The sequence below is a fragment of the Herpailurus yagouaroundi genome, unplaced genomic scaffold (assembly GCF_014898765.1).
Source record: "Herpailurus yagouaroundi ecotype Mexico unplaced genomic scaffold, PumYag 142, whole genome shotgun sequence".
NCBI lineage: Eukaryota > Metazoa > Chordata > Mammalia > Carnivora > Felidae > Herpailurus > Herpailurus yagouaroundi.
Window position 1 is genome coordinate 11,046,878 of NW_024412397.1, and position 22,819 is coordinate 11,069,696.

The window sequence follows — 22,819 nt, forward strand, 5'->3', positions numbered from 1 at the left end:
TTACAAATAAGATCTTTATTCTATATTCAAAAAAAAAAAAATCCAAAACAAGGGAGCCTCCTAAGGTTACTTTAAATATCTTTACTCATAATAAAAAAAAAAAAAAAATGACAGAATTAAATACCTGCAAGCATAAAATCAAACACAAAACAGTTATTAAGAATACGGCTGTCTGTAAGCATTATATGTGAATTGCAATTAAAAACAATTTATTAATGTATTAAGTGCTGATACACAGCACAGAAACGATATCCTTAGGAGGATAACAAAAAAATTAGATCTATGAATATTTTCCATTATATCAATATCTCAAAGGAACAAAAAGATACACACCAACTTTTCATTTGATGATGCTAAGAAGCCCTTTGATAAAATTAAACTTAAATTCTGGGTAATGAAATGCAGCCATAATAAGTATCGTAAGAAAAAAATGATAAAACTAACACTCAAATCAATAGTCAAGATCTCAATATTGAAACAAGTTGGGTACCATACTTTAAAACAATGATGGAGGGGCACCTGGGGGGCTCAGTCGGTTAAGCGTCCGACTTCAGCTCAGGTCACAATCTCGCGGTCCATGGGTTCGAGCCCCGCGTCGGGCTCTGGGCTGATGGCTCAGAGCCTGGAGCCTGCTTCTGATTCTGTGTCTCCCTCTCTCTCCGCCCCTCCCCTGTTCATGCTCTGTCTCTGTCTCAAAAATAAATAAACGTTAAAAAAAATTTAGACAATGATGGAGAAGAAATTTCTGCTTTCACACTGTGATTTTTCATAGTGTTCTGAACCTCAGGTCCATACAATAATATGTAAAATATATTTTAAAAATTACTGAAAAGAAGGACATTTGTTTGAGGAAGTGAGATCTAGTGCAGGACTGTAAGGAAATATGGTGGACTTTTAAGCAGTTGAAGTCACATTTAAAAATGTAAAATCGGAGAGTTGCTGTTCAACCTGTATAAAGTGTCGGTTATACAAGATGAGTAAATCTGTGCCTGTAGTTAACAATGTGGTGTTGTGTACTTAAAAAAATTTTAATAGCATAGATCTTAACAATGTTCTTAGCAAATTAAAGTTTAAAAAATTAAAAAAAAAAACAGACAGAAATAACTCACTGCGTATATCTATGATATATACTGAATGCTATCATTTTCACAGGTAATGAATTAAAAATCATTAAGGAAATATTTTATGTGTTTTCTCATACTGTGAAGATCATTCTTGGTCTTATTTCCCACAGGCTTAACTTCTGGACAAGATGACAAATTAAAAAGTGTCTATGTGCTTTGGACAGGTCATCCATATATTGTAGAAAATCAAAATGCCAGAATAGGTGCCCTCGATTCTGGAGAAAATCAGGCATTTCCCTGATGATCCACATGGTTCTGTTTTTGTTGTTGGTGTGTAAATGCCCAGGGTGGGGAGCAGAGGAGGGAGAGAATACTCAGTAGTTTGCAGAATGTGAATATAATAAATGAGCCGATATTAGGGCAATTTGCCTTTCCTGTTTGGTGGAAATAGTTCTAATTTTTCAAATGAATGATTCCCATTATCTTGACTGATACCAAATATCTTTTTGAGGAGTAAAGTATAATTATCAGTGATGTTAGATTCTTTTATATCAATATTCTGTCTAATGTAAAGACATGTTGTCTCCATGTAAAAACTTTCTGCTGCCTAAATTTCCATGATCCTACATTATAATCTGGTTTTCTTCTCACCTTCCTTTCTTTCTTGTGTCCCGTCCTTTTAGTTTTTAAGATCACTCTTTCATGATAACTTCTAGATCTTTACGCCTGTTATTTCTCCTATATTTCAAGCTGTATGCCCAGTTAACTAGAGAGTTCCGCTTGTATGTCCTAAGGTTACACCACATTTTCTTCTAAGCCTGCCCTGTTTTTTTCAGTATCCCTTGCCAAATTACCATAACTCACCAAATTGTGCAGGAAAGATGGACGTGTGGACATCATCCTTAATTCAGTCTGGTCATTTCTTCTTCATATTTAATCCATCATTAATTCTGTTGATTCCATCCCCTGAGTACCTCCGTACTTTAGCCTCGCTCACCCTACCAGAGACCTAACATACCTTCTGGAGTGAATCATGGATGGTTCTGCTGAAGGACCGTCTTATAAAATCAAATTTCTCTTCCAGTCTCACAGCTCACATGCAGGGATACACCACAGTTGTTGCTGTTATCAGTTAAGTCTGAGAGCATGGAGACAATTTCCATGGCAGTTTTTAGTGGTGGGAAAATAGAAGAATACATCGTACGCCCTCTTGGAAAGGGTGAAATGTTACGTTGATGATGTCAACATTCCCTATGGGAAAGTTGGAGTCTGGGAAACCTTCACCTGAGAGCATGCTGTTACCATCTTCAGTTTAGGCAACCACTTCAGCAATCTCCATATAATTTCTCATTTAAAATAACACGTTCTGTAACTGTGGATGTTATTGTCTTTATGTATCACATCAGGAGGTTTTGAATACAAACCAAATGCTCCCCTGGATCATGGCAACAGCTTGTTAACGAGGTTCCCTATTTCCAGATCCACACTAAAGGTGTCTTCAGAATGAACATTCTAAAATGCAGAAATTTCCCAAACATTTGGATCATGGGATCTCAGATAAAAAATAAAATCTTTTTTTTCCCCAATTTATAACTTGTGAGTAGACCTCGATATAAAGTACAACCTTGGTGATAAGCCCTTCTAGAACATTCATGGCATCACCACTGCTCACCTCTGAAGTGTAATCTTTTATTTTTAGGTTAGATGCCAGGTCCTCTGACCCCCAAATGTTTAAGTATTATGTGCTTTGGGTGTTTTATTCTGCACTTTTATTCTTCAGGTAGTACGTCCCTCTTCTCCATTAGAATGTAAACTGTGGTGACAGAGACACTTGGTCCTGGCCACTGTTGCACCCCCAGGGCCTGAGATGGCTTGGTGTGTTCCAAATGCCAATGAAATATTTGCTAAACAGATACCTTTGGGATATTAGTCAAATATGTTTATACATTAATTTTTTCATTTATATATTATATGAATTTTTAGAAAGTATGTTTTTAAAATTCATTTAACAAAAGGAATATATATATATATATACTGATATACAAATAAGAAAGTACAATTTTTAAATGAATATAAGTAGATATCTATAAGTAAACGTCAAAACATTATATATCTATGACATTTAAATGCATATAATTTTGTTAAAAGTCCTTTTTAGAAACGTAGAGTATCTCTGTCTCTGTCCAGTACCAAAACATTAGAATACTATGAGCTTCTCAACATTTTCTCCTAATAACATGCTAAACAAAGAAAGAAAACAGACTGTCGACTAGATTTTCTTAGCTCTAATTCTATTACTGTATTAATTAATACTTTGGCCTTTTGAACAGATATTCAACAACAATTTCGAATCCTTTATTTTCTCAAAACAAGTCTAATTTGTAATCATGTTCTCAGTGGAGTGGTATAAAAAGTGACAGTCTTACGCAAATTTGTTGACTATATTTCCAGACAGAGGGAGAAAGAATTTGCATTTATAGCTTGATGCAAGGTACAACTACCTAGGATAACTAAATAAGCAGCAATTTAGTTGAAATTTTAAAAATCCTTCCATGTATTCATTTAGTGCAGCTCTCACTTTTTGTTTAATGTGCATTAATAGAAATTGTTTATTAAACACATTCCAAGGAATTCAGAATTTATATCAATACTCAATACCTGTATTTTGATTCATCATTTATTTTTTTAATTCATCATTTATAATCTTATTTGAAAATTCCTCAGCTAATCCTGGAAGTAGACTTCACTGAGATCTACTGTTCAGGTAACGAAACAGACTCAAATGTATTAACTGTTTGCTCCAAATCCATGTATAATACTTACTTCTTTGCCTAGCTATCAAAAAATTGCATGTTTAATAAAGGTCATACCTATATTCTGTGTCAAAAATGAATGTTGTACTGATTTTTTAAATCAGAATAATTAATCTAGGAATGGCATTTTAGTAAGTTGGCCCATGTGTGCCTCTTTTTTTTTTAAAGAAGTCATTATACATGGTAATTGACAGGTGAAAAATGATTATTTTTTCCCATGATTATCTTTAAAGTCAAATACCATTTGTAGTTCTATAAAATGATTAAATGGAAACTTATGCCAATATTTAACTACCTTTGACCTGTAAATGCAAATTTCTTTCATTTCTACCTAATAATATGTTCTCTGTCTGCATTCATGGTTTTCACACGGTATTTCTTTGTCTGGATCACACTTGCCCCATTAATTCATGTTTTTTACTCAAGTATTCATTCACTTCCACCTTGGAAAATCATTTTCTTTCTCCTACGTTAATACTCAGATTATTTTCTTCTTTTTTTCCTCAACCGTTATTTTTAGTGTCTCTCTTTTCTATAGGAATTATATTACTTATTTCTGTGCATGTCTCTGTCTTGTATGAGACTTCGTTTTGTTTGCTTCTTGTATGCCACATCCTTTACAGTGTGTGTTTTTTTGTTTTGTTTTGTTTTGTTTTGTTTTGTTTTGTTTTGTTTTGTTTTTTTGTATGCAAACTTCAGGAACAAGAACAGGTCCAGGGCTTGAACAATGTGTTCTGTGGGGGAATAGAAAATGGTTGCCAGGGGCTTGGGGGTGTGAGATAGAGGGAGAGATTGGTAAAGGATAAACTTTCAGTGATAAGATGAATAAAGTCCAAGGATCGAATGTGCAACATGGTGCCTACGCTGATAAAACTCTATACATTTGCTAAAAAAGTAGAACTTGGAAAAATGATAAAGATGTAAGGTGATGGATGTGGTAATTAATTCCATGGAGAGAATGTTTTCACAGCGTATATGTATATCAAATCATCCTGATGCACAGTTTAAATATTTTCCAATCTTATTTTTCTCAATAAATCTGAAGAAAATGTGCTCTGAGGCCCACGTTCGCTACTCATTTCACGCTAGTGGTAGCGTCGGCTTGCATTCAGACTCTGACCCAACCGTTTTATTTACCTGAGATCCTTAGGTGACCTGAAGAGAAATATAAATAAATATCAAACGGAGACAATAATAGGAGTTATCGCATAGGATAATTGTGAAGATGGCCTACGGTGATATATAAAATAATCTCAGGCCCTTAGGTGAGTTCCCATTGAGACGTGGGTATTTTTAGATTTTCTAGGCTGTCACACTGTTTCCATTATGGATTTTAAAGTGTTATAAATGGAGAATCACATGGATTGGGTCAGAAAAAAAAAAAATTAGAAAAAACTCTACCCAAAACAAAGAGGACTTTAAAAATCTGAGTTCTCAGAATTTGTCATCACATGGCCATTCTTCTTTGTCTAATCTTTGCTTTTTGATTTGTCTCGGCCCCTCTCATCAATGTATATGACCATTGATAGGCTCCAGGTAAGTAGTTAGAAGGAGATCATTTAGAAATCTAATCAATGCAAAAGATTTTTTCTTAGAATTTTATTTGAAAATGAAAACCAAAACCCTCCCATTGTCGTATGAAAAGGAAAATTGAGATCCTTAGTCAAGATTTTTGTGTTCAAAAATGTTGGCCCTGTTTGAGAAATGTGTGTTCTCAAGAATAATGTACATGTTCAGGGTTAGTTCAAAAGAATTAACGATACCTACTCTGTGACTGATTCTGTCAGTGGCTTCCTATTTTTGTAAAGTGGTTCATATGTAACTTCAATCTATAAAGCAAGTTTAAGTGGAGGCACATACGTTAAAAAGGGACCAAGGTTGGGGCGCCTGGGTGACTCAGCCAGTTAAGCGTCCATCCGACTTCAGCTCAGGTCATGATCTCACGGTTTGTGAGTTCGAGCCCGGTGCCAGGCTGTCTGCTGACAGCTCAGAGCCTGGACCCTGCTTCTGATTCTGTGTCTCCCTCTCCTCCCTCTCTCTCTGCCCCCTCCCCCAACTCATACTCTGTCTCGCTCTCAAGAATAAACATTAAAAAAAAAAGGGGGGGACCAGGGTGCTGAAACCTATGCATATTCAGTTTGCCTATACATATGTAGAGAGTAGTTTCATTAATTAAAATTATTTAAGAATATATATAAAGTGAAAATCTCACCAGTCTGCTTCAGCCTTCATTCACAAAAGGGAAACATATTCAACATTTAGTCTGATGCATGTATTTAATACAGAGTCAGGTAGTGAGATACATTATTCCTTGTCTAAAAATCAAGTCCGCATATGGCAACAAGATAAACATGAATTTTTGCAGTTTGCTATCAATCTTAATTAAACAAATATGCATATAATGAGATTACACACAGTATTCCACGGGATACCTCTTTTTCTGTGCAAATCCCAATAAGACTATGTTTTCATGAAGAAAACGCATATAAACACATACTGATTGTGTGAAAAGCACTTTGACAAGCTAGGACATATGATTCTACATTTTTTTAGTGTTTATTAAGTTTTGAGAGCGAGAGGGAGACAGGGTGTGAATGGGGGAGGGGCAGAAAGAGAGGGAGACACAGAATCGGAAGCAGGCTCCAGGCTCTGAGCCGGCAGCACAGAGCCCAACATGGGGCTCGAACCCACGAAACAGTGAGATCATGACCTCACCCGAAGTCAGATGCTCCACTGACTGAGCCACCCAGGTGCCCCATGACAAATAATTCTAAAAACGCATCCTAAAAGTTAAGTTAGTATCTCCATTTTTTAAATTTTTTTTTTTTTAACGTTTATTTATTTTTGGGACAGAGAGAGACAGAGCATGAACGGGGGAGGGGCAGAGAGAGAGGGAGACACAGAATCAGAAACAGGCTCCAGGCTCTGAGCCATCAGCCCAGAGCCTGACGCGGGGCTCGAACTCACGGACCGCGAGATCGTGACCTGGCTGAAGTCGGACGCTTAACCGACTGAGCCACCCAGGCGCCCCAGTATCTCCATTTTTTAAATGTAAAAAACTAGTCAGTGGCAAAGCCAGGGTTCAACATATCCGTGTTTCAAGTTCCCCCTCCCTTTACCCTAGCTATGATGATAATCCAAAATAAAAGCACTGCCCTAATACAACCCACATTTATTATTATAGGCATGGATTGAATGGAACTATGTTTCGGTGCATTAACACTGTATGATTATGATTTAATTAGGAATGTGTCATACAGAAAAAGGTAAGTCAAGAAATAGAGAAATAATGTACAAATTATGTTAGCTCTTTAAGCAGGTGGATATGTATCTATTCTTTGAAGTATAACATTATAAATTTTGGGCCTGTCATCTTGCAGCTAAAGATGTTTCTGTCTGACACATGGTTAAAAGCACTTTAATTCTAGAAAATTCAAAACAATAACTTCTATAATCAATTTACTTTAATTTCCAGAATGAATCACAATCTCACTATGTGATCATGACAGCATATCTCTTTTTTGACAATAATGAACTACTTGACTGACACATTCGTGTCTGGAAAAAAAGAATTGATGTGTTCAAAACTGCACTATTTTACTTTTTTTTTATGATCTGAAATAGGAATTTATTTGATGTGGAACACTTTTGCCATAATCTTTATGGGTCAAAGGAAATCATGTACATTGCCCCTAAGCTCTAACTGCATTATTTCCTCAAATCAATTTAAAAACTCATTAGTTTAGCTAATACTTTAGTAAGACAATAAGTTTACCACAGTTATGCTCTCAAATAAGCAGGGAATATATAACTGCAACAAATCATAATGGCCACTATTCAGAAAAGGAAGGGAGAAGAAAAAAAAAAAAGGAAGAAAGGGGGAAATCAGACAGAGAACATGGGAGGGAATCTTGATTTCTAAGCAGTAATACTTTGAGAACTTCTAACAAACTTAACTGATGGAAATCATCTTATCCATCAAGACTGATTTATTATGCAATATCAAGTCGCTCTTTTAAAAGGTACAAGTGAACTTATTTATAATCTGAGAAAATATTGTAATATTCTCCCAAATTTGAGTTATCTTCTGCAATATCCTTAAAAAATTGGTAAAACAGCTTTGATGAAAGCTAATGATGACGATAATCTTTCTAACAGTAGTTAGTTTCTGGAATCAAAAGCTAGCAACCTATTTCTGTCTTTTCTAGGTAATTCAGACCATCAGTGCAGTGGATAGAGATGAATCCATAGAAGATCACCATTTTTACTTTAATCTGTCTGTGGAAGACACAAAGAACTCAAGTTTTATAATCATAGATAATCAAGGTAATGGCATTCGTCACAATGGCCTTTTATCCTTTCTTTGAGAAATGTGTTTGGTTTTAAGGGAATTTATAATGCTGCTGCTTTTTATATGGTTCTTGGGATATGATAACGTTGAGAGAGTAGGGAGTGGCAATGAAAATGGTAAACAAAACTCAAAGTCAAGTTCTGAATACTAACCCCATTTCTCACTGGATTCCTTTAAATGAAAAACCCTTTTTCAAATCATCAGTGGCTATAAGACCTTGCAAACTCTGAAAGACCCTGCAAATATAATTGCATTTCTGACAGAATGGTTCCTTTCATGTCCTTGTATAACTCAAATTTCAAATTTATGTCTGGGGAAGAAAGTGATATGTACTTATAGTCATGTTAGCTCGATTGATCCACAGATATCTGGAGTCATTAATTAGAAGCTATAAATATATAAAATTGGTTTAAGATTATTCCCTTCCTTTCAAAATGGAACGATTACATCAATCTCAGGACACAATGTTCCCAAGGATTTTGTTTGGAGAGACAGAATATTTTATCGCTCCATACGGATACAGAAGAGGAATGACTTTGTATAAACAGCTCTGTTGTTTTTTCCTTCCCTTCAGTAAAAGTTTTTCTTGTCATCCTATGGATTTCTATCTTAATTTTACTTTATATCTTAAAGATAGGAAACACCACAGGATTTATTACACGAGCTGCCATAGTCAAATACCTGTAGCTGTCCTTTCTCACAACTGAGTTTAAGTTTCGAGCTAGGGGAGATGTTTATTCAATTTTTAAAAATGTTTACTCATTTATTTTGAGGGAGAAAGAAAGAATGAACATGAGCTGGGGAGGGGCAGAGAGAGAGAATCCCAAGCAGGCTCCGTGCTGCCAGTGCAGAGCCCAACGTGGGGCTTGATCCCAGGATCCTGTGAGATCATGACCTGAGCCAAAATCAAGACCCAGGGGCTCAACCAACTGAGCCCCCCACCAGGCACCCCTGGGGGGAGATCTTTTACAGGAGAGTAAATGCAGATATCTTCTCGTCCTTGCCTCCTGGTCAAATTCTCCAGTGAAGGAAACGCAAATACTCTTAGGATAAAAAATGCATGTAACAATATAAGAAATTAAGTTTCAGCTTAGATTTATTTACATTAATAGAAAATAAGTTGCTGAGGAAAAAGAAGTATATTAAAACGTAAAGAAAATAATTTCATTCAATGTTTGTGATTACAAGTAATCTAATAAAATATATATGGAAAAATGTAAACTTTCTTACCTTTCCAATCTGCCGAGTAAATAAAATAACATCACAAGAGTTTTATAGGTTCCAGGTACATGATGGAGAATTTCCTTTTAAAAGATGATTTGGGAAAAGTTGTTAGCAGGCACACATTTTGAAAGACTTCCATTTGTTTGCATTTTACTGATTGTGTCTTCTAAGGTTTCATTGATACAGAAAACATTTGGGTGGATGACAGGCCAAAAGAAAAAAAAAAAAAAAAAAAGGGTTGGGCGGGGGGAGAAATATAGTACCCAGGCACAAGACTGCACCAAAAAAGATTACTTAGAATATTTTGGGATTCAGGGAAAAACAACTTCAAAAGTGTTGGAGTATATATTGTTCATCTTTGTTAAGCTTTTAAAAATGTTCTATCTAGATGAGTGATCAGTGCTACTAAGGTTTAACTATTATCTGGATTTTATATAGAAAATGGGTTAATAATGTCAAAGTGAAATGAAACATCCCAACAGAATTTCTCCTACCAAGTAAAACTAATCATTTTGTCTCATTAGTAAATACATGATTTGAGATCACTTGCTGTGCTACTTGTAAATGACTTTGAAAATCTTGTGTATTTGTAGTAGTTGTGAAAATAATGAGTTTCTACTAGAAAAAGAACTGTGTCATGAGTAAATAACCCAAATGAAACTGACTGCCAACGTAAATTTAATGCTGGTCCCCCCCCTAGAAAATATTGACATCTCATTAAAAAGCTGCTTTGTTTTCTGTGTTCCACATTTATGTTTTCTACCTTTATCAAGGACGTTTTGGAATTGATTGGTGTAATTCACCTAATTATGTAATTAGTGTTAGGGCCAAGTCAAATCGATAATGACTTTTTGAGTGGATCTTTTGTCTTTTTATCAGAAATTTCCTCTTTGTTTTTTTTTTTTTGTTTGTTTGTTTTTTTTTTTTTTACCTTATATGATACATCTATACCATGACTTCTAGTACATGTGACTGGTGTGAATTTCTTTTGTATTATTGAAAAATGATGCACATGGATTTCTGTTTTAGATAACACAGCTGTAATTTTGACTAATAGAACTGGTTTTAGCCTTCAAGAAGAGCCCGTCTTCTACATATCTGTCCTAATTGCTGACAACGGGAGCCCATCACTTACAAGTACAAACACCCTTACCATACACGTCTGTGACTGTGATGATTATGGCAGTACACAGACCTGCAGGAATAAAGACCGTATGCTTTCTATGGGATTCAGAACAGAAGTCGTACTTGCTATTTTGATAAGCATTATGCTAATATTTGGTAAGTAGTGCTGAACAGAACCTATCTTCATTTATTGAAACTAAGAAATATAAAAAAAATAGTTAATTCCATTACCACGGCACAGTATAGGTTTGTGTGTGTGTGTGTGTGTGTGTGCATGTGTGTGCATGTGCATGTGCATGTATGTGCGTTTAATTGCTCTTCTGGATGTGTTGCAATTCTTAAACCAGTGGAGTAAATTAAAAAAAAAGAGTGACTGTGGATTTCAAGAAGAAAACCAATGATCCTTGAATTCTATGAGTATGTCAGCATGGGTGTCCACTTCTGTTTAGGGATGTTTTTGTCACAATGCATTTCAGCATATACAGTTATATAACAATCGGTCATAATAATGGTGACCTTCTGCTGAGCGCTTATTACACTCCAGGATATTGTCTTGAGTGCTTTACACACAATATGCAGTTTGATCCTCATAATAACCTTATGGAGTAGAACTATTATCACCTGCGTTTTATGGATGAGGAACGTGAAACTTAAAGCACTAAGTACTTTGCAAAGGGTCATGTAGCTGGTACACGAGGTGCTGAAATTTCGTAACTGCACACAACTCCCTTCGACCCTATACTGCAACTCACTAGGGTCCTGTGGCCATTAAGAAAGAAAGTAAATGTTAGTGTGGACGAAGGCAAAAACAGGGTTTTACTTGATCAAAGTGCTAAACACGAAAGAAATTCCAATCAAATAGTTCCCTTTTTTTGTTTGTTTGTTGTTTTCACAAGCAGATAAGTTACACTCATTTTACAGGTGAGGCAAATGAACCCCAAAATGTTTTTTCTCAGGCTTTCAAGACTAAAAAGAATTCATTTGGCAAAACCTTTTCTCTTTCTTTAACATACCCGTGTATAATCTAAACCCTCTCTTGCTTCCCTTGTAACTTCATGTCAAAAGTCAGCACAACTTGACTGCGTGTTGAGGGCAATCCCATCAGCCACTGGGTCTGCGTCCCAAACTCACAACTCAAATTGACATCTATGTTTCAGGACTTGCTTGGCTTTCACTCTCATTTTTCTCAAAGCTTCAAAAATCATGCCTTTCTCTTTCCCATACAAATTACCATTATTTCCTACCTCGCCTCAGTCTTGACACTAATTTTTTAATCGTCTTTGATCATAAAACTGAAATGAGAGTTACAGAGCTAGGTATCAGAATCAAGTGAAATAGGGCAAGTACTGATATACACACAGGTACAGACCTACACCAAGTCTCAAAACCCTATAAGGAAACCAAGGGCAGCCTCACAGTCAAGGGCATGAGTAATATTTAGAGGGTTGGAAATGTGGGTCAACCAGTAGTCAGTAGTTTCCTTTGAAAGTTTTGTGAATACTCTCTCCAAATCACAGATTGAAAAATTATTTATTAGCTCCCTTTCTATAACAACCATATATCTGAGCTGCATTTTATAGTACCTGGATTCAAATCTAATGGCCTTATTTCAAGAACACGACTTCAATTTTTTTAAATGTAAGGTATATATAAAATATTGCCCAATGTATTTCTCTTTATGATAATATGGATAACATCACTTTATTTTTGTTTCAATTCCTATAGATGAAATTCTGAATACATCCAAGGCTGTGAAAGGGTTGGCTAGCCTTGACACACACACACACACACACACACACACACACACACACACACACACAATTTTTATTTACTAAAATAATAGTAATAATAATAATAAGCATTCTGAAATTGTTCTATTTCTCCATGATGTTAAAATTATCTTAGGTCACAAACATTGATTGTGGGCATCCCAGTGTTATGATTTTTTTTTTTAATGATAGTTCGGGATTTCTGAAATGAACGTGGTGTCACAGAGCACAGGTAGTAAACCATCTATGGTGGCATATACTTTCTAGTCAGGAAATATTAACTTAGAAAATAATTATGCCGCAGAATTTTCCTCAGTGGGGAATTTCAAACTGTTCCGTTGTGCTTACCTTCTCTTAACGTGGATCGTTGGTTACTAAAATTGACCAATGCATATAGGTAGGAAAATGTTCCCTTTTGCTGCTTTTCTTTTAGTTTTCAATATCTAAAAAAATAAAATTTTAAATTATCCTCAAAACACAGTTTGCTATATTTTTATGGTTTTCTACTCCAGAAAGATTGTTAGGCTGCCTTGTGTCCCCTGGCCTGCCTCTGTTGTAAATTTTCAACAGCTAATACTGTATTTAAGTTTGGAGGGAGTCAAAAGTTATATGGGGTTATTCCACTGCCCAGGAGAGGAAGTCCCCAACCCCTGCATTGTTCAAGGGTCGACTGTATGTTTTGTTGTCTTATAATCATAAAATCTAAGCTCATGTCTGAAGCTTATAACAAAAGCAAGGATTGTAAAGTTTATTATAAATAAGATATTAAATGCTATGTAATATCTGTAAACACAAACTTATAAGTATAAACTCATATTAACATATTATACTAGCATATTGTTATATTAATTATACAATATGATTATATATTGTATTATATATTGTATTATATTGTATTAATAATCATTATAAATATTTATAAATCATTGTGAATAATTATAAATTATTATATCATGGGTTAATGGATATTCTGGTATGCTTTCTTCGTTAGGGTTTATCTTTTTGATCCTAGGTCTAAAACAGCGAAGAAAACAGACTCTGTTTCCTGCGAAAAGTGAAGACTTCGGAGAGAACATATTCAGATACGACGACGAAGGGGGAGGAGAAGAAGACACCGAGGCCTTTGATGTCGCAGAGCTGAGAAGCAGCGCCCTCATGCGGGAGCGCAAGGTGCAGAAGACCACTACGGCCGAGATCAGGCGCCTGTACAGGCAATCTTTGCAGGTGGGCCCCGACAGTGCCATTTTCAGGAAATTCATTCTAGAAAAGCTCGAAGAAGCGAATACTGATCCTTGTGCCCCTCCTTTTGACTCCCTCCAGACCTACGCTTTTGAGGGAACGGGGTCATTAGCTGGATCCCTGAGCTCCTTAGAATCGGCAGCCTCTGATCAGGAGGAATATTATGATTACCTTAATGAATTGGGACCTCGCTTTAAAAGATTAGCATGCATGTTTGGTTCAGCCACTCAGTCATATAATTAGGGGCCTTTTATTATTAAAAAGTTTTTAAGAATGCTAATATGTGTTTGGGCACACTGGTAGTCACTTGAGTAGAGTGGTGTTATCTGGGGGGAATATATAGATACATATAGAGCATCTTCTGATTTCCTTGGAGTAAATACCCCTCGGTTATTTCAAGCTACCCACAAGCTGTCAGTGAATGCAGATATGGAGTGATGCTAACAGTCGGTTCTCTGGTACATGTAACCGAAATATTCCTCTAGCATTTTTTTCACTACCATCCAATACAAATTCTCAACAGTTTTGGATGTTTAATGTGAGAAAGGCCCTGAACTACATCAACTTAATATTAGTTCATGTATCCATTTTTTTTTAAGTCTTACTGAATGAGAGAAAAATGCTTCTCTATTTTAAGTTCCGATGCTATATGGCTATATGGAGATAAACACTTACAGGGAATCTGGATGATTATATAAAACTTTTAAAAACTGTTTCTTGCTAATGAATATGCAAGTTTCTGGCTGAGATTCTAGGATGATGGGTAGTAGTTTGATGTTTCAGAATCATTGTTAAGACCTCACTTGAAAGTGATCTCAAATTTAGACAGATACTTGTTATATGTTACTTAATCAAGGATACAGTGTAAATTTGTATTATCTTTGATATTACAGATTTGTATAAAAAAGGGGGCATGAAAAAATGTTTGAGAGTTTTCTATAAGTTATTTTTCCATGTAACCAAAGTAGAGCTTTGGCATGTCACAATACAACAAAATATATGTTGACGTTTACACAACATCCAATTTAAACTTTATTATAATTGTGGAAAGTGTGAAAAACTGTTAAGTGAATTTTATTGCTACTAAAAATGATAGCAATAAATGAAAGGAGTATTTGATTCAAAGTTGGATTACTATTCATCCAAAATATTATGATCAACTGTACAGATTCTCACCACTCATAGAATAAAACATGATAAGATTCTCAGCATTTCCTTTTCTATTAAGAGCTTAGACTGTAACTGGTTCTTAAGTGTCATATTTTTATTATGGAATATAAAATTAGATGCAATAGTTACTTTTATTGTAACATTATGAAGAAAGTATGGTAGGCTGCCGGACCTGGTAGCACCCAGATAACAAGATTTATGACAACATTAGATAATAAGGTCATAAAACACCTTAAATTTAATGAACATTTTAAGAATGATCCTTATTATTCTATCCCAATGAAGATGGAATTCAAAACTCATAGGTTGAACAGAAAGAAAAGAATGAATAAAATGTCCTCAAAATTGTTTTATATCTTCATTTCTTATTAACAGCATGTGAAAATGAACTGAACCAAATTGACCCTATGTATTAAACAAAATATTTTGGATTATTTTTAGCTGAAGATAGAGGAATTGAATGGCTATAGTATTTTGCTTTCTCTGTACTTTCAGACATATGCACCATACCATGTAATAGGAGAGTGGTTTTTCATCATTGTCAATTCAGGTACCATTGTGTAGGCAGCATTAGAGATCTTGAAAAAAGCCCAAGACTGGAAATCAACAATTTAGGAAAATATTAAAAGTAGATGAGAAGTCTTAAGCTGTAGAAAATCCTTATGCATTCATATCATTATTTACTTAGGGAAGTGTAAGAATAGGAAACAAGACAGAATGTTAAAACAGAAAACCTTGCAAGTGAAATAGAAATGTATGAGTTGAGAGAACATTTGTATTTCTATCATATTGACATAAAAATTGGAAGAGTATAGTTAGGGATATTTTCAGGAATTATTCCATACAGGATTACTCCTTGTATTTAAAAAATAGTGCTCTGTAATCTGGGTTGAAGAAATGGCAAGTGTGATGAACAACAGATAAATGAATCTATGGAAAATGGGCGAGAGAAAAAAAATGGGGTTTCTGAGGATCTAATAGGTTCTGTCATGGATGCAAGCCTTATGCACAACTTACCAATTTTGGATGAAGACTTTATAAAACGTACATCTGCATTAACAGGGTTTCAAGTTTGAGTCCAATGGCACAAAGCGGATGTGTTAAAATAAGTTCTGGCTTAGTTAATGATAGGATTGTTAACCACAGTAGGAAAAGCGCATACATGGAGCTCTAGCAAATATCCACCTGCTAGTCTGCAAAGTGTCCTTTTAAGGTATATCAAAAATACTATCTGATTCTAGTAGAGAAGTTACAATTTCCTGGAAATTATACTTGGTCATATTTCAATAAAACTTAACCTTTTTGTGGTGTTTCAGGAACAGGGCTGTATCCTAAGCTAAAGACATGGCATTAAGATCTCATCTTTGTAAATTTTAATAAAGGCTAAATCAATGCAGATATTTATGAAAATAGCACAGCTTCACACTAATAGCTGCAGTGCTTAAATATCAGCCTTAGTTAACTCGCAGGCTCACGTAGAAGTCTTCAATTACTGACAGTTGAAACCAGAAAATATGTAAAGTCCTTTATAGGGATCAGAAAACCGCTAGTGATACGATGTGTTTCCGAAGCATGTGAGGTTGAGCCCGCCAGAGCTGAGCATGAATGAGTTCACTTTTGTTTAAATCACTGTGTGAACTTTGTCGGACCGCCTTCTGCTTCCAGATCAGAAATTGCAATCTGGAACATAAGGTCCCATCCACCTGTTTCACACGGTTGTTGTGACCAATGAGTGAAAATAGTGCCAGCAGCACCCGACCCAGTAAATAACCCCCTCGTGATGATGGCTGATGTCATTCTGGTGGAACACACAGACCCCCTTATCTTCTAGGACTGAGGGATCTCGCTGGCTCCACGGCATGTTGGAAATAGAAACCAACTTTCTGACCTGACATATAAGGTCACGTGGTATTCTGTCCTTCCCATTTCTGTATTTTCTTAACTCTTCTGGTCTCATGTTCTAGGCCTGAAACAATCTGTCCCCAACATTTCTCCTTTTCATTCCCGCCCTTCGTTCGGCTCTGTGATCAATGGTGATTTTCTCTGAAAGGCCTGCCTGACTCTTGTCCTCTACTGTGGCCCATGCTCTGTCTTGTTTTTATTCAAATCACTTAGCCACCTGGTATCATAATACATACGTACATTTTTTTACTTGTGATGTCTTTATCACTGATTAGAATGTAAACCCTAATGGGTAAGGAATTGTCTGTCTCGTTCATTTGTTCTTGTCTAAAATTGTTTGTAGCACATAGTAAGTGGACCAATAAATATTTCTCAATATAACAATGAATCCCAATCTGTTTTACTTGGTTATGTATAGAAGCCATATTGGACTTTGTTAAAGAATAATACGGAATTAACAGATTTTTTTCAAAATAAGTCACCACTGGGCAGTTCTTGGGTACGATAAGATTCTTCAAAATGTTTCTAGTAATTGTATGAGTTTGGAATTTTAACTTGTTTGGACATATTGGTATTATCCCCAGGGAGGAAAAAAGATAATGACTTTAAACTGTTCAGTGAAAACTGGTCCTATCATGAAAGCTGTGGAAATTCTCATATGACTAAGTTCCCATGATGTGTCATGAATATGAAAACATGTGCAATGCATGAAAATTCTGCTTCCTGTTTATAAGACAAAACTTAGTAGCAAATGCATTGTTAGACTTACAAGGCTACTCAAAATCTCCAAGGTAGCTTCGTGTTCTTTTATATGATGTAAAAGGACATTGAATAGCAAAGGCTGGGAGACCAACTAGAGAAATAAATAGAGGAAAGGAATATGTGGCTTTTATGTTTCCAGTTATGTCTGTCTGTCATCTACCTACCTATCATCTATCATCTATCTATCTATCTATCTATCATCTATCATCCACCTATCTTTTATCATCTATCATCTATCATCTACCTATCTCTATCTATCATCTATCACCTACCTATCTTTATCTATTGTCTATCATCTATATCTATCTATCTATCTATCTATCTCATCTATCACCTGTCTATTGAGATAAATTGTGATTTCCCAGAAGAAGGGAGACTAGTATCTCAATCACAAAGCGGATCCTTAGGACCCGTTAGAATGTGTCACTGCCTTCTTTTCTGAGAAAGCTCTCATGTTGGAGGGCTGACCAAATGGTATGAAATGGCGAACAGATAGAGTTCAGGAGCTGGACAAAATGCAGTTCGTAGCTGTCGACAAGACAAAATTTCATGAATTTCCCACGGGTTAAGAGGTTACAGCTGTAGAAACTTTCCACAGAAGGTAGGAGCTGAGAGGGAGCTGAAATCAGTCATCCAAAGAACATATAACACAGGCTAACGACAAATGGGAACCGCAAGTCCTTAAAATGTCTCCAGATACCCCAAGCATTAGCCCACGATAGAGCGCCAACAGTCGCACGCCTGACGTCACACAGGACTCTGGCTGTGAGGCTTTGGAGTCATGTTTATTCTGCCCCTTCCCTCTGTCTCCAGACAGCAAGTGTCCAGAAGCAGCACAGTAAGTGGGAGAGGGTGCAACAGAGCACTTTATCTTGGATGCAGGGAAAAATAAATTAAAACGATGTTTTGGACAGTGAACAGAAGTTATACAAACTGTCTGGGATTGGGCCAAGGTAACCATCAGAAAGATCGATGCAAACGTGTGTAAAAAGTGAATAGTATAAAACATTTTCATGATGTTTCTTTCAAGTTCAAACTAATCAATAACCCAGCTGGATATATTAACATACCAAATCAATTTGGCATTCCATATATTTTAAGTAGTTCAGAAATCAATTTCCTCATCTAAATCGGAAGCAAAATGCAAAAAATGAGTCTAATTTATAGTGTTCTTAAAACATTTGTGAGCATATGAACATAGTTTATACCACTTTATTTCATGCCATTCTTTTGAGCTTATTCACTTTAATGCTTACCATGTGATATGTTCTATTGAGTTCTGAGGTACTAAGTGATTTATCTCAGCAACAAATAAGGTTGGACATGGAAAATATCCCATATCCATGATTACATAAAGGTACAGAATTACACACAATGTTTTGTCTAGAAAAGGGAGTGGGGCTGAGGTACGTATTCACATTTCCATAATATTATGTCCTTTGGATGCTAGAGAGAGTAAGTGGTCTATGAAGTACATTTTCAATTATTTTCCAGTTGCTTAGCATTTCTTTGTTGTGCAAACTTTGATGAATTATTTAAAATGTTCTCTTTTGGTATCTTTATTTGTACAGTGGGGACATTAAGAATAGATAATCAGACTATCATAGGAATTAACTAAAATAATACATATAAAGAATGAATTATGCCTAATGTAAAGAACACATGACATTTTATCTGTTATTGTTAACGTAACAATTATTGTGATATTATGAAGTTTATCTTTGGAAATGCTCACAGACCAAGCTCATTACTCTACAATTAATATGGACAAGAGGAAAATGAATTAATGCAGGACAATAATTAGCTTGCTGTTACTTAACTGCCTCCCCACCTTGACCCTTCCAAGGTAATGTTCCATTATTACCAAAGGAAAAAATTAATTGCTCAAGTCATGCATTATGTATGAGATGTTCTGATTGAAAATCACTCCCCTATGACATTTATTTGGGGGGAATATACTCTGCTAAGTTATAACCACAGATCACGGCAACTTTTTCTAGGTATAGATATTTTAGGGAAAAAATATCCAAAAAAGAAAAGGGTTCACTCACTTTGTACCTAATTATTTCTATGTTATATTAGCTTTACATGAAAGAAATAAAAAAAAAAAAAACATGCTAATGGCTCCAAAAGAGAGCTTTCAGACCTGTGTTAATATCTAACATCTGATGCCCATAGTTCTAATTTTATATTAGGAATTTAAAATTAAATGACAAAGAAGATTGTTCTCATCACCTCCTACACTACAAAATAAAAACCCACCCTTGCCTTTTACCTACATTCCCCTATCCTCTCTCTTTTGGAAAATCAAAAATTAAGAACACATTGCCATATGTTCTCTGCTGAGTAAATCTTCATCATCTTTCCTTCTTTTATCCTATCTTAGGGCTCAGGCAAGTTCTAGGCAATTGTCCAGTTCATAATGAGACCTCAGTTTTCAGAAATTTCATTCTCATTCCAGGTGACCTTTCCATTATTCTGGAAGCTTCCTCTGTCTACAGAACTAATTATCTAATTTTACCTTTCTTTAAAACTTACCACATAACCTGCACTTGATTAATTCAATTTACATAGAATCCCCCCGCCCCCCAGTTTTTGAAAACGTTTTTTTTACTAAATGTGTAAATAAAATTAGACGTGGATACATCACATAGTGTATTTATTCCTAATAACTTATCACTACCACACATTGTTAAAATAATTTGTCTCCACACAGTTTTTAAGAGCAAAATCTTCTTCTTCTCTATAAAATATTGTCTACAATATATTTCTATAAATACCTGAAGATAAAATCCGCACATGCTAAGAAAAATTGTGAACTATAAAAATGCTACGTATTTCTCCCTGTTGTATTCACTCGTTCTCAGTAAGTAAATGAAGAAACACCGAAGATTTTCTCCACTAGTAGTATCTACTGAGCATCTCTAAGCGGAGTGCTATGTTATAAACCCTCAATAGAATCTCAGCAAAGAAAATATCCAGGTCCCAGCCTGAAAAATATCGGTGAGGAACGCTTGGAAGTGAAGGCGTGGCTTTTGACCAGAATGACAGGTTCGTGCAAACAGGAGACTTGGTGACGAGTGCAGCTCTCCTCCAGGTTTCGCAAAGAGTAGCTGCGTCTTAATGGTCTTACGAGTTATGCTACTGGCCAAACAAAGCCAAATATTAATGATGGGAGGATTTGTATTCTTTCAAATGTTTATGAATATACCAAACAAAGCTGTTTCCCTAAATCTCTCTCACTTCTCCTTGTTGTTGTTGGTTGGTTTTAAGCCTTTGTATTTCCAGGTCCTATGCTCAGTGTTTTTCTTTTTCTTTCTTTCCTAAAAGTGTGTGATCTCGTTTAATCCTCTATTAATTTAAGGAGAAGCTGGTGTTATTCCCGGGATACTAAAAAGGAAACTAAGGCAAAGAGAGACAGAAATTCACCTTAAGTCATACATGTAATAAGTAGTAATAATGTACACCTGGGCAAGCTAGTTCTGGTTTCCATTACACTATGCTGTCTCTCCATAAACTTCAGCTCCGTAGGTTATTAACCTAGGAGCTTTATAATATGACTTATATTTTTCTCTCTCCATAGTGACGATCCTCCTATAGAGGGTATTCAAGTAAATACTTGTGTGTGATATTTGTATCATCACGATTAACAAATAAATAAGCAAAAGAAAGAAAATTGAGGCAGGAATATATTTTTTAAACCCCCAGTAAATTCACATTGGAGTATTCACAGCACCTGCCATTCATTTGCATTGCGTTTTTAAAGTTTATTTATTTATTTTGAGAGAGAGAGAGAGAAGGAGAGCATGAGTGGGAAAGGGGCAGAGAGAATCCCAAGCTGGCTCCGCATTATCAGTGCAGAGCCCCACGCAGGTCTCCATCTCACAGAGAGACCTCACGGAGATATCTCACAGAGAGATCACGACCTGAGCCCAGATCAAGAGGCAGATGCTGAAAGGACCAACGGAGCCACCCAGGTGCCCCTCATTTGCATTGCTTTTGAGATTCATGGGGCCAAGAACCAAGCACTGAGACTCCCAGGACTGGTGAAGGATTCTAATGTGTGGGTAACACAAGGTGAGCATCATTAATGTCAGCCCTGGTTCCCTGATTTATCTTTCAGCAGTAATCTGTGTCCCAGGAACAAAAGCAAGATAATAAGGCCAACAGGTTCCTTTAACTTTTCCCTGCTGATATCAGACTCCACGGTCTCTATCTTATCAAGGAATGTAGTATTCCTTGATTAAAGGAGACAGCAAATGGCCAACAGTTGACCCAAATACCAACGTAATAGGCACCATCACTAGAACCTGAGGTCAAGGCTGTGGATTCCTCTAGCACACGTCTACTTCACTCAAAGATAAACACTAGGTGGAGGTTCCTTTTTCCCAACAGTTCACGGTGTAAAATGAACACATTGGGAAGCATATTAATCACCCCCAAGTTTTTGCACATCTGAATTGTAATTGATTCTTAACCTTCCTACAAATATATTTGAATGCGGTATTGATTTTTAAGGCAGCCGACTTAGAACAATGGAAGTCGATTTAATTTGCATTTTTAACGTGGAATTCTTTATTTGAAAATGTCTCCGGGTCAGATTGGGGCCAACACATGCAGATCTTTAAAATAATAAACCCAGGGAAGAAGAAAACAAGAAAGAAAATAAATCAGGAACTACGTATCTCCACCCACTTAAAAAGGGCAACTTTGCGTAAGTAACTGCTTTCCATGCTTTCTACTTTTCTTGTTGGAAAGCAAGGGGTCTGAAATCCTTTCTCTGTAATATTTTTTGAGAAAATATTAGAATATGGGGGTTGGTCTGTAACACAAAATCACTGATGTATTCCTTACCAGGCAGTTAAAATACCTTGTTGCTACTGGTAAACTGAGGCTTGACTCCTCTCTGACAAAGGCAAGGTTGACAAGCCATAAGCAAGATCTCCACCAGGCGTTGCATTCCAGCCATTTGTACTTAGAAGACTGTGCCTCCGCTTTGTGCCAAGGCACACATGAGCATCGTCAGCTCAGAGGTGCAAAGTACAATTGAATATAAGACAGTAGCACCAACCCACAATTTTATATTACATCAAAATTCTACATTTCTTAGAGTTTCTAATTCTGCTTTATTATTGGTTTGCAACGTTAATAAAAATTAATAGGTTTATTGACATCGATAGAGATAACTAGAACTGGAAGTCATAGTTTAGGCTTTTTGAGTGAATCATCTTGGAGTATTTAACATTCCAGATGGCAGCAGGGTTTCTGCCCTTGTAAATCATGTGCTACTTTAAAATGCGTTCTCTTTTCTAATTAAATTGATGGCACCAGGCGGGTGAAGCCTTGGGATTTGAACTCAAAGAGCGTTATGGACGCCGAGCTATTCATTGCCAAGCTGGC

At 36.0% G+C, this 22,819-nt stretch overlaps 1 protein-coding gene across 3 annotated transcripts in view; it reads left to right on the forward strand.

Annotated features, from left to right (window-relative positions):
* CDH19 (cadherin 19) overlaps positions 1-17,045 on the forward strand; it is a 108,306-nt gene extending 91,261 nt beyond the window's left edge. Inside the window, exons 10-12 of one of the 3 annotated variants that reach the window (XM_040478600.1) lie at positions 8,086-8,203; positions 10,482-10,733; positions 13,359-17,045. In XM_040478600.1, coding sequence (XP_040334534.1) covers positions 8,086-8,203; positions 10,482-10,733; positions 13,359-13,828 — 840 coding nt within the window. In that variant the 3' untranslated portion in view covers positions 13,829-17,045. Of the gene's footprint in view, positions 1-8,085; positions 8,204-10,481; positions 10,734-13,337 lie in introns of those variants that run through there. The other 2 variants (XM_040478599.1, XM_040478601.1) reach the window with 2 other exon arrangements.
* Positions 17,046-22,819: the final 5,774 nt, after the last annotated feature.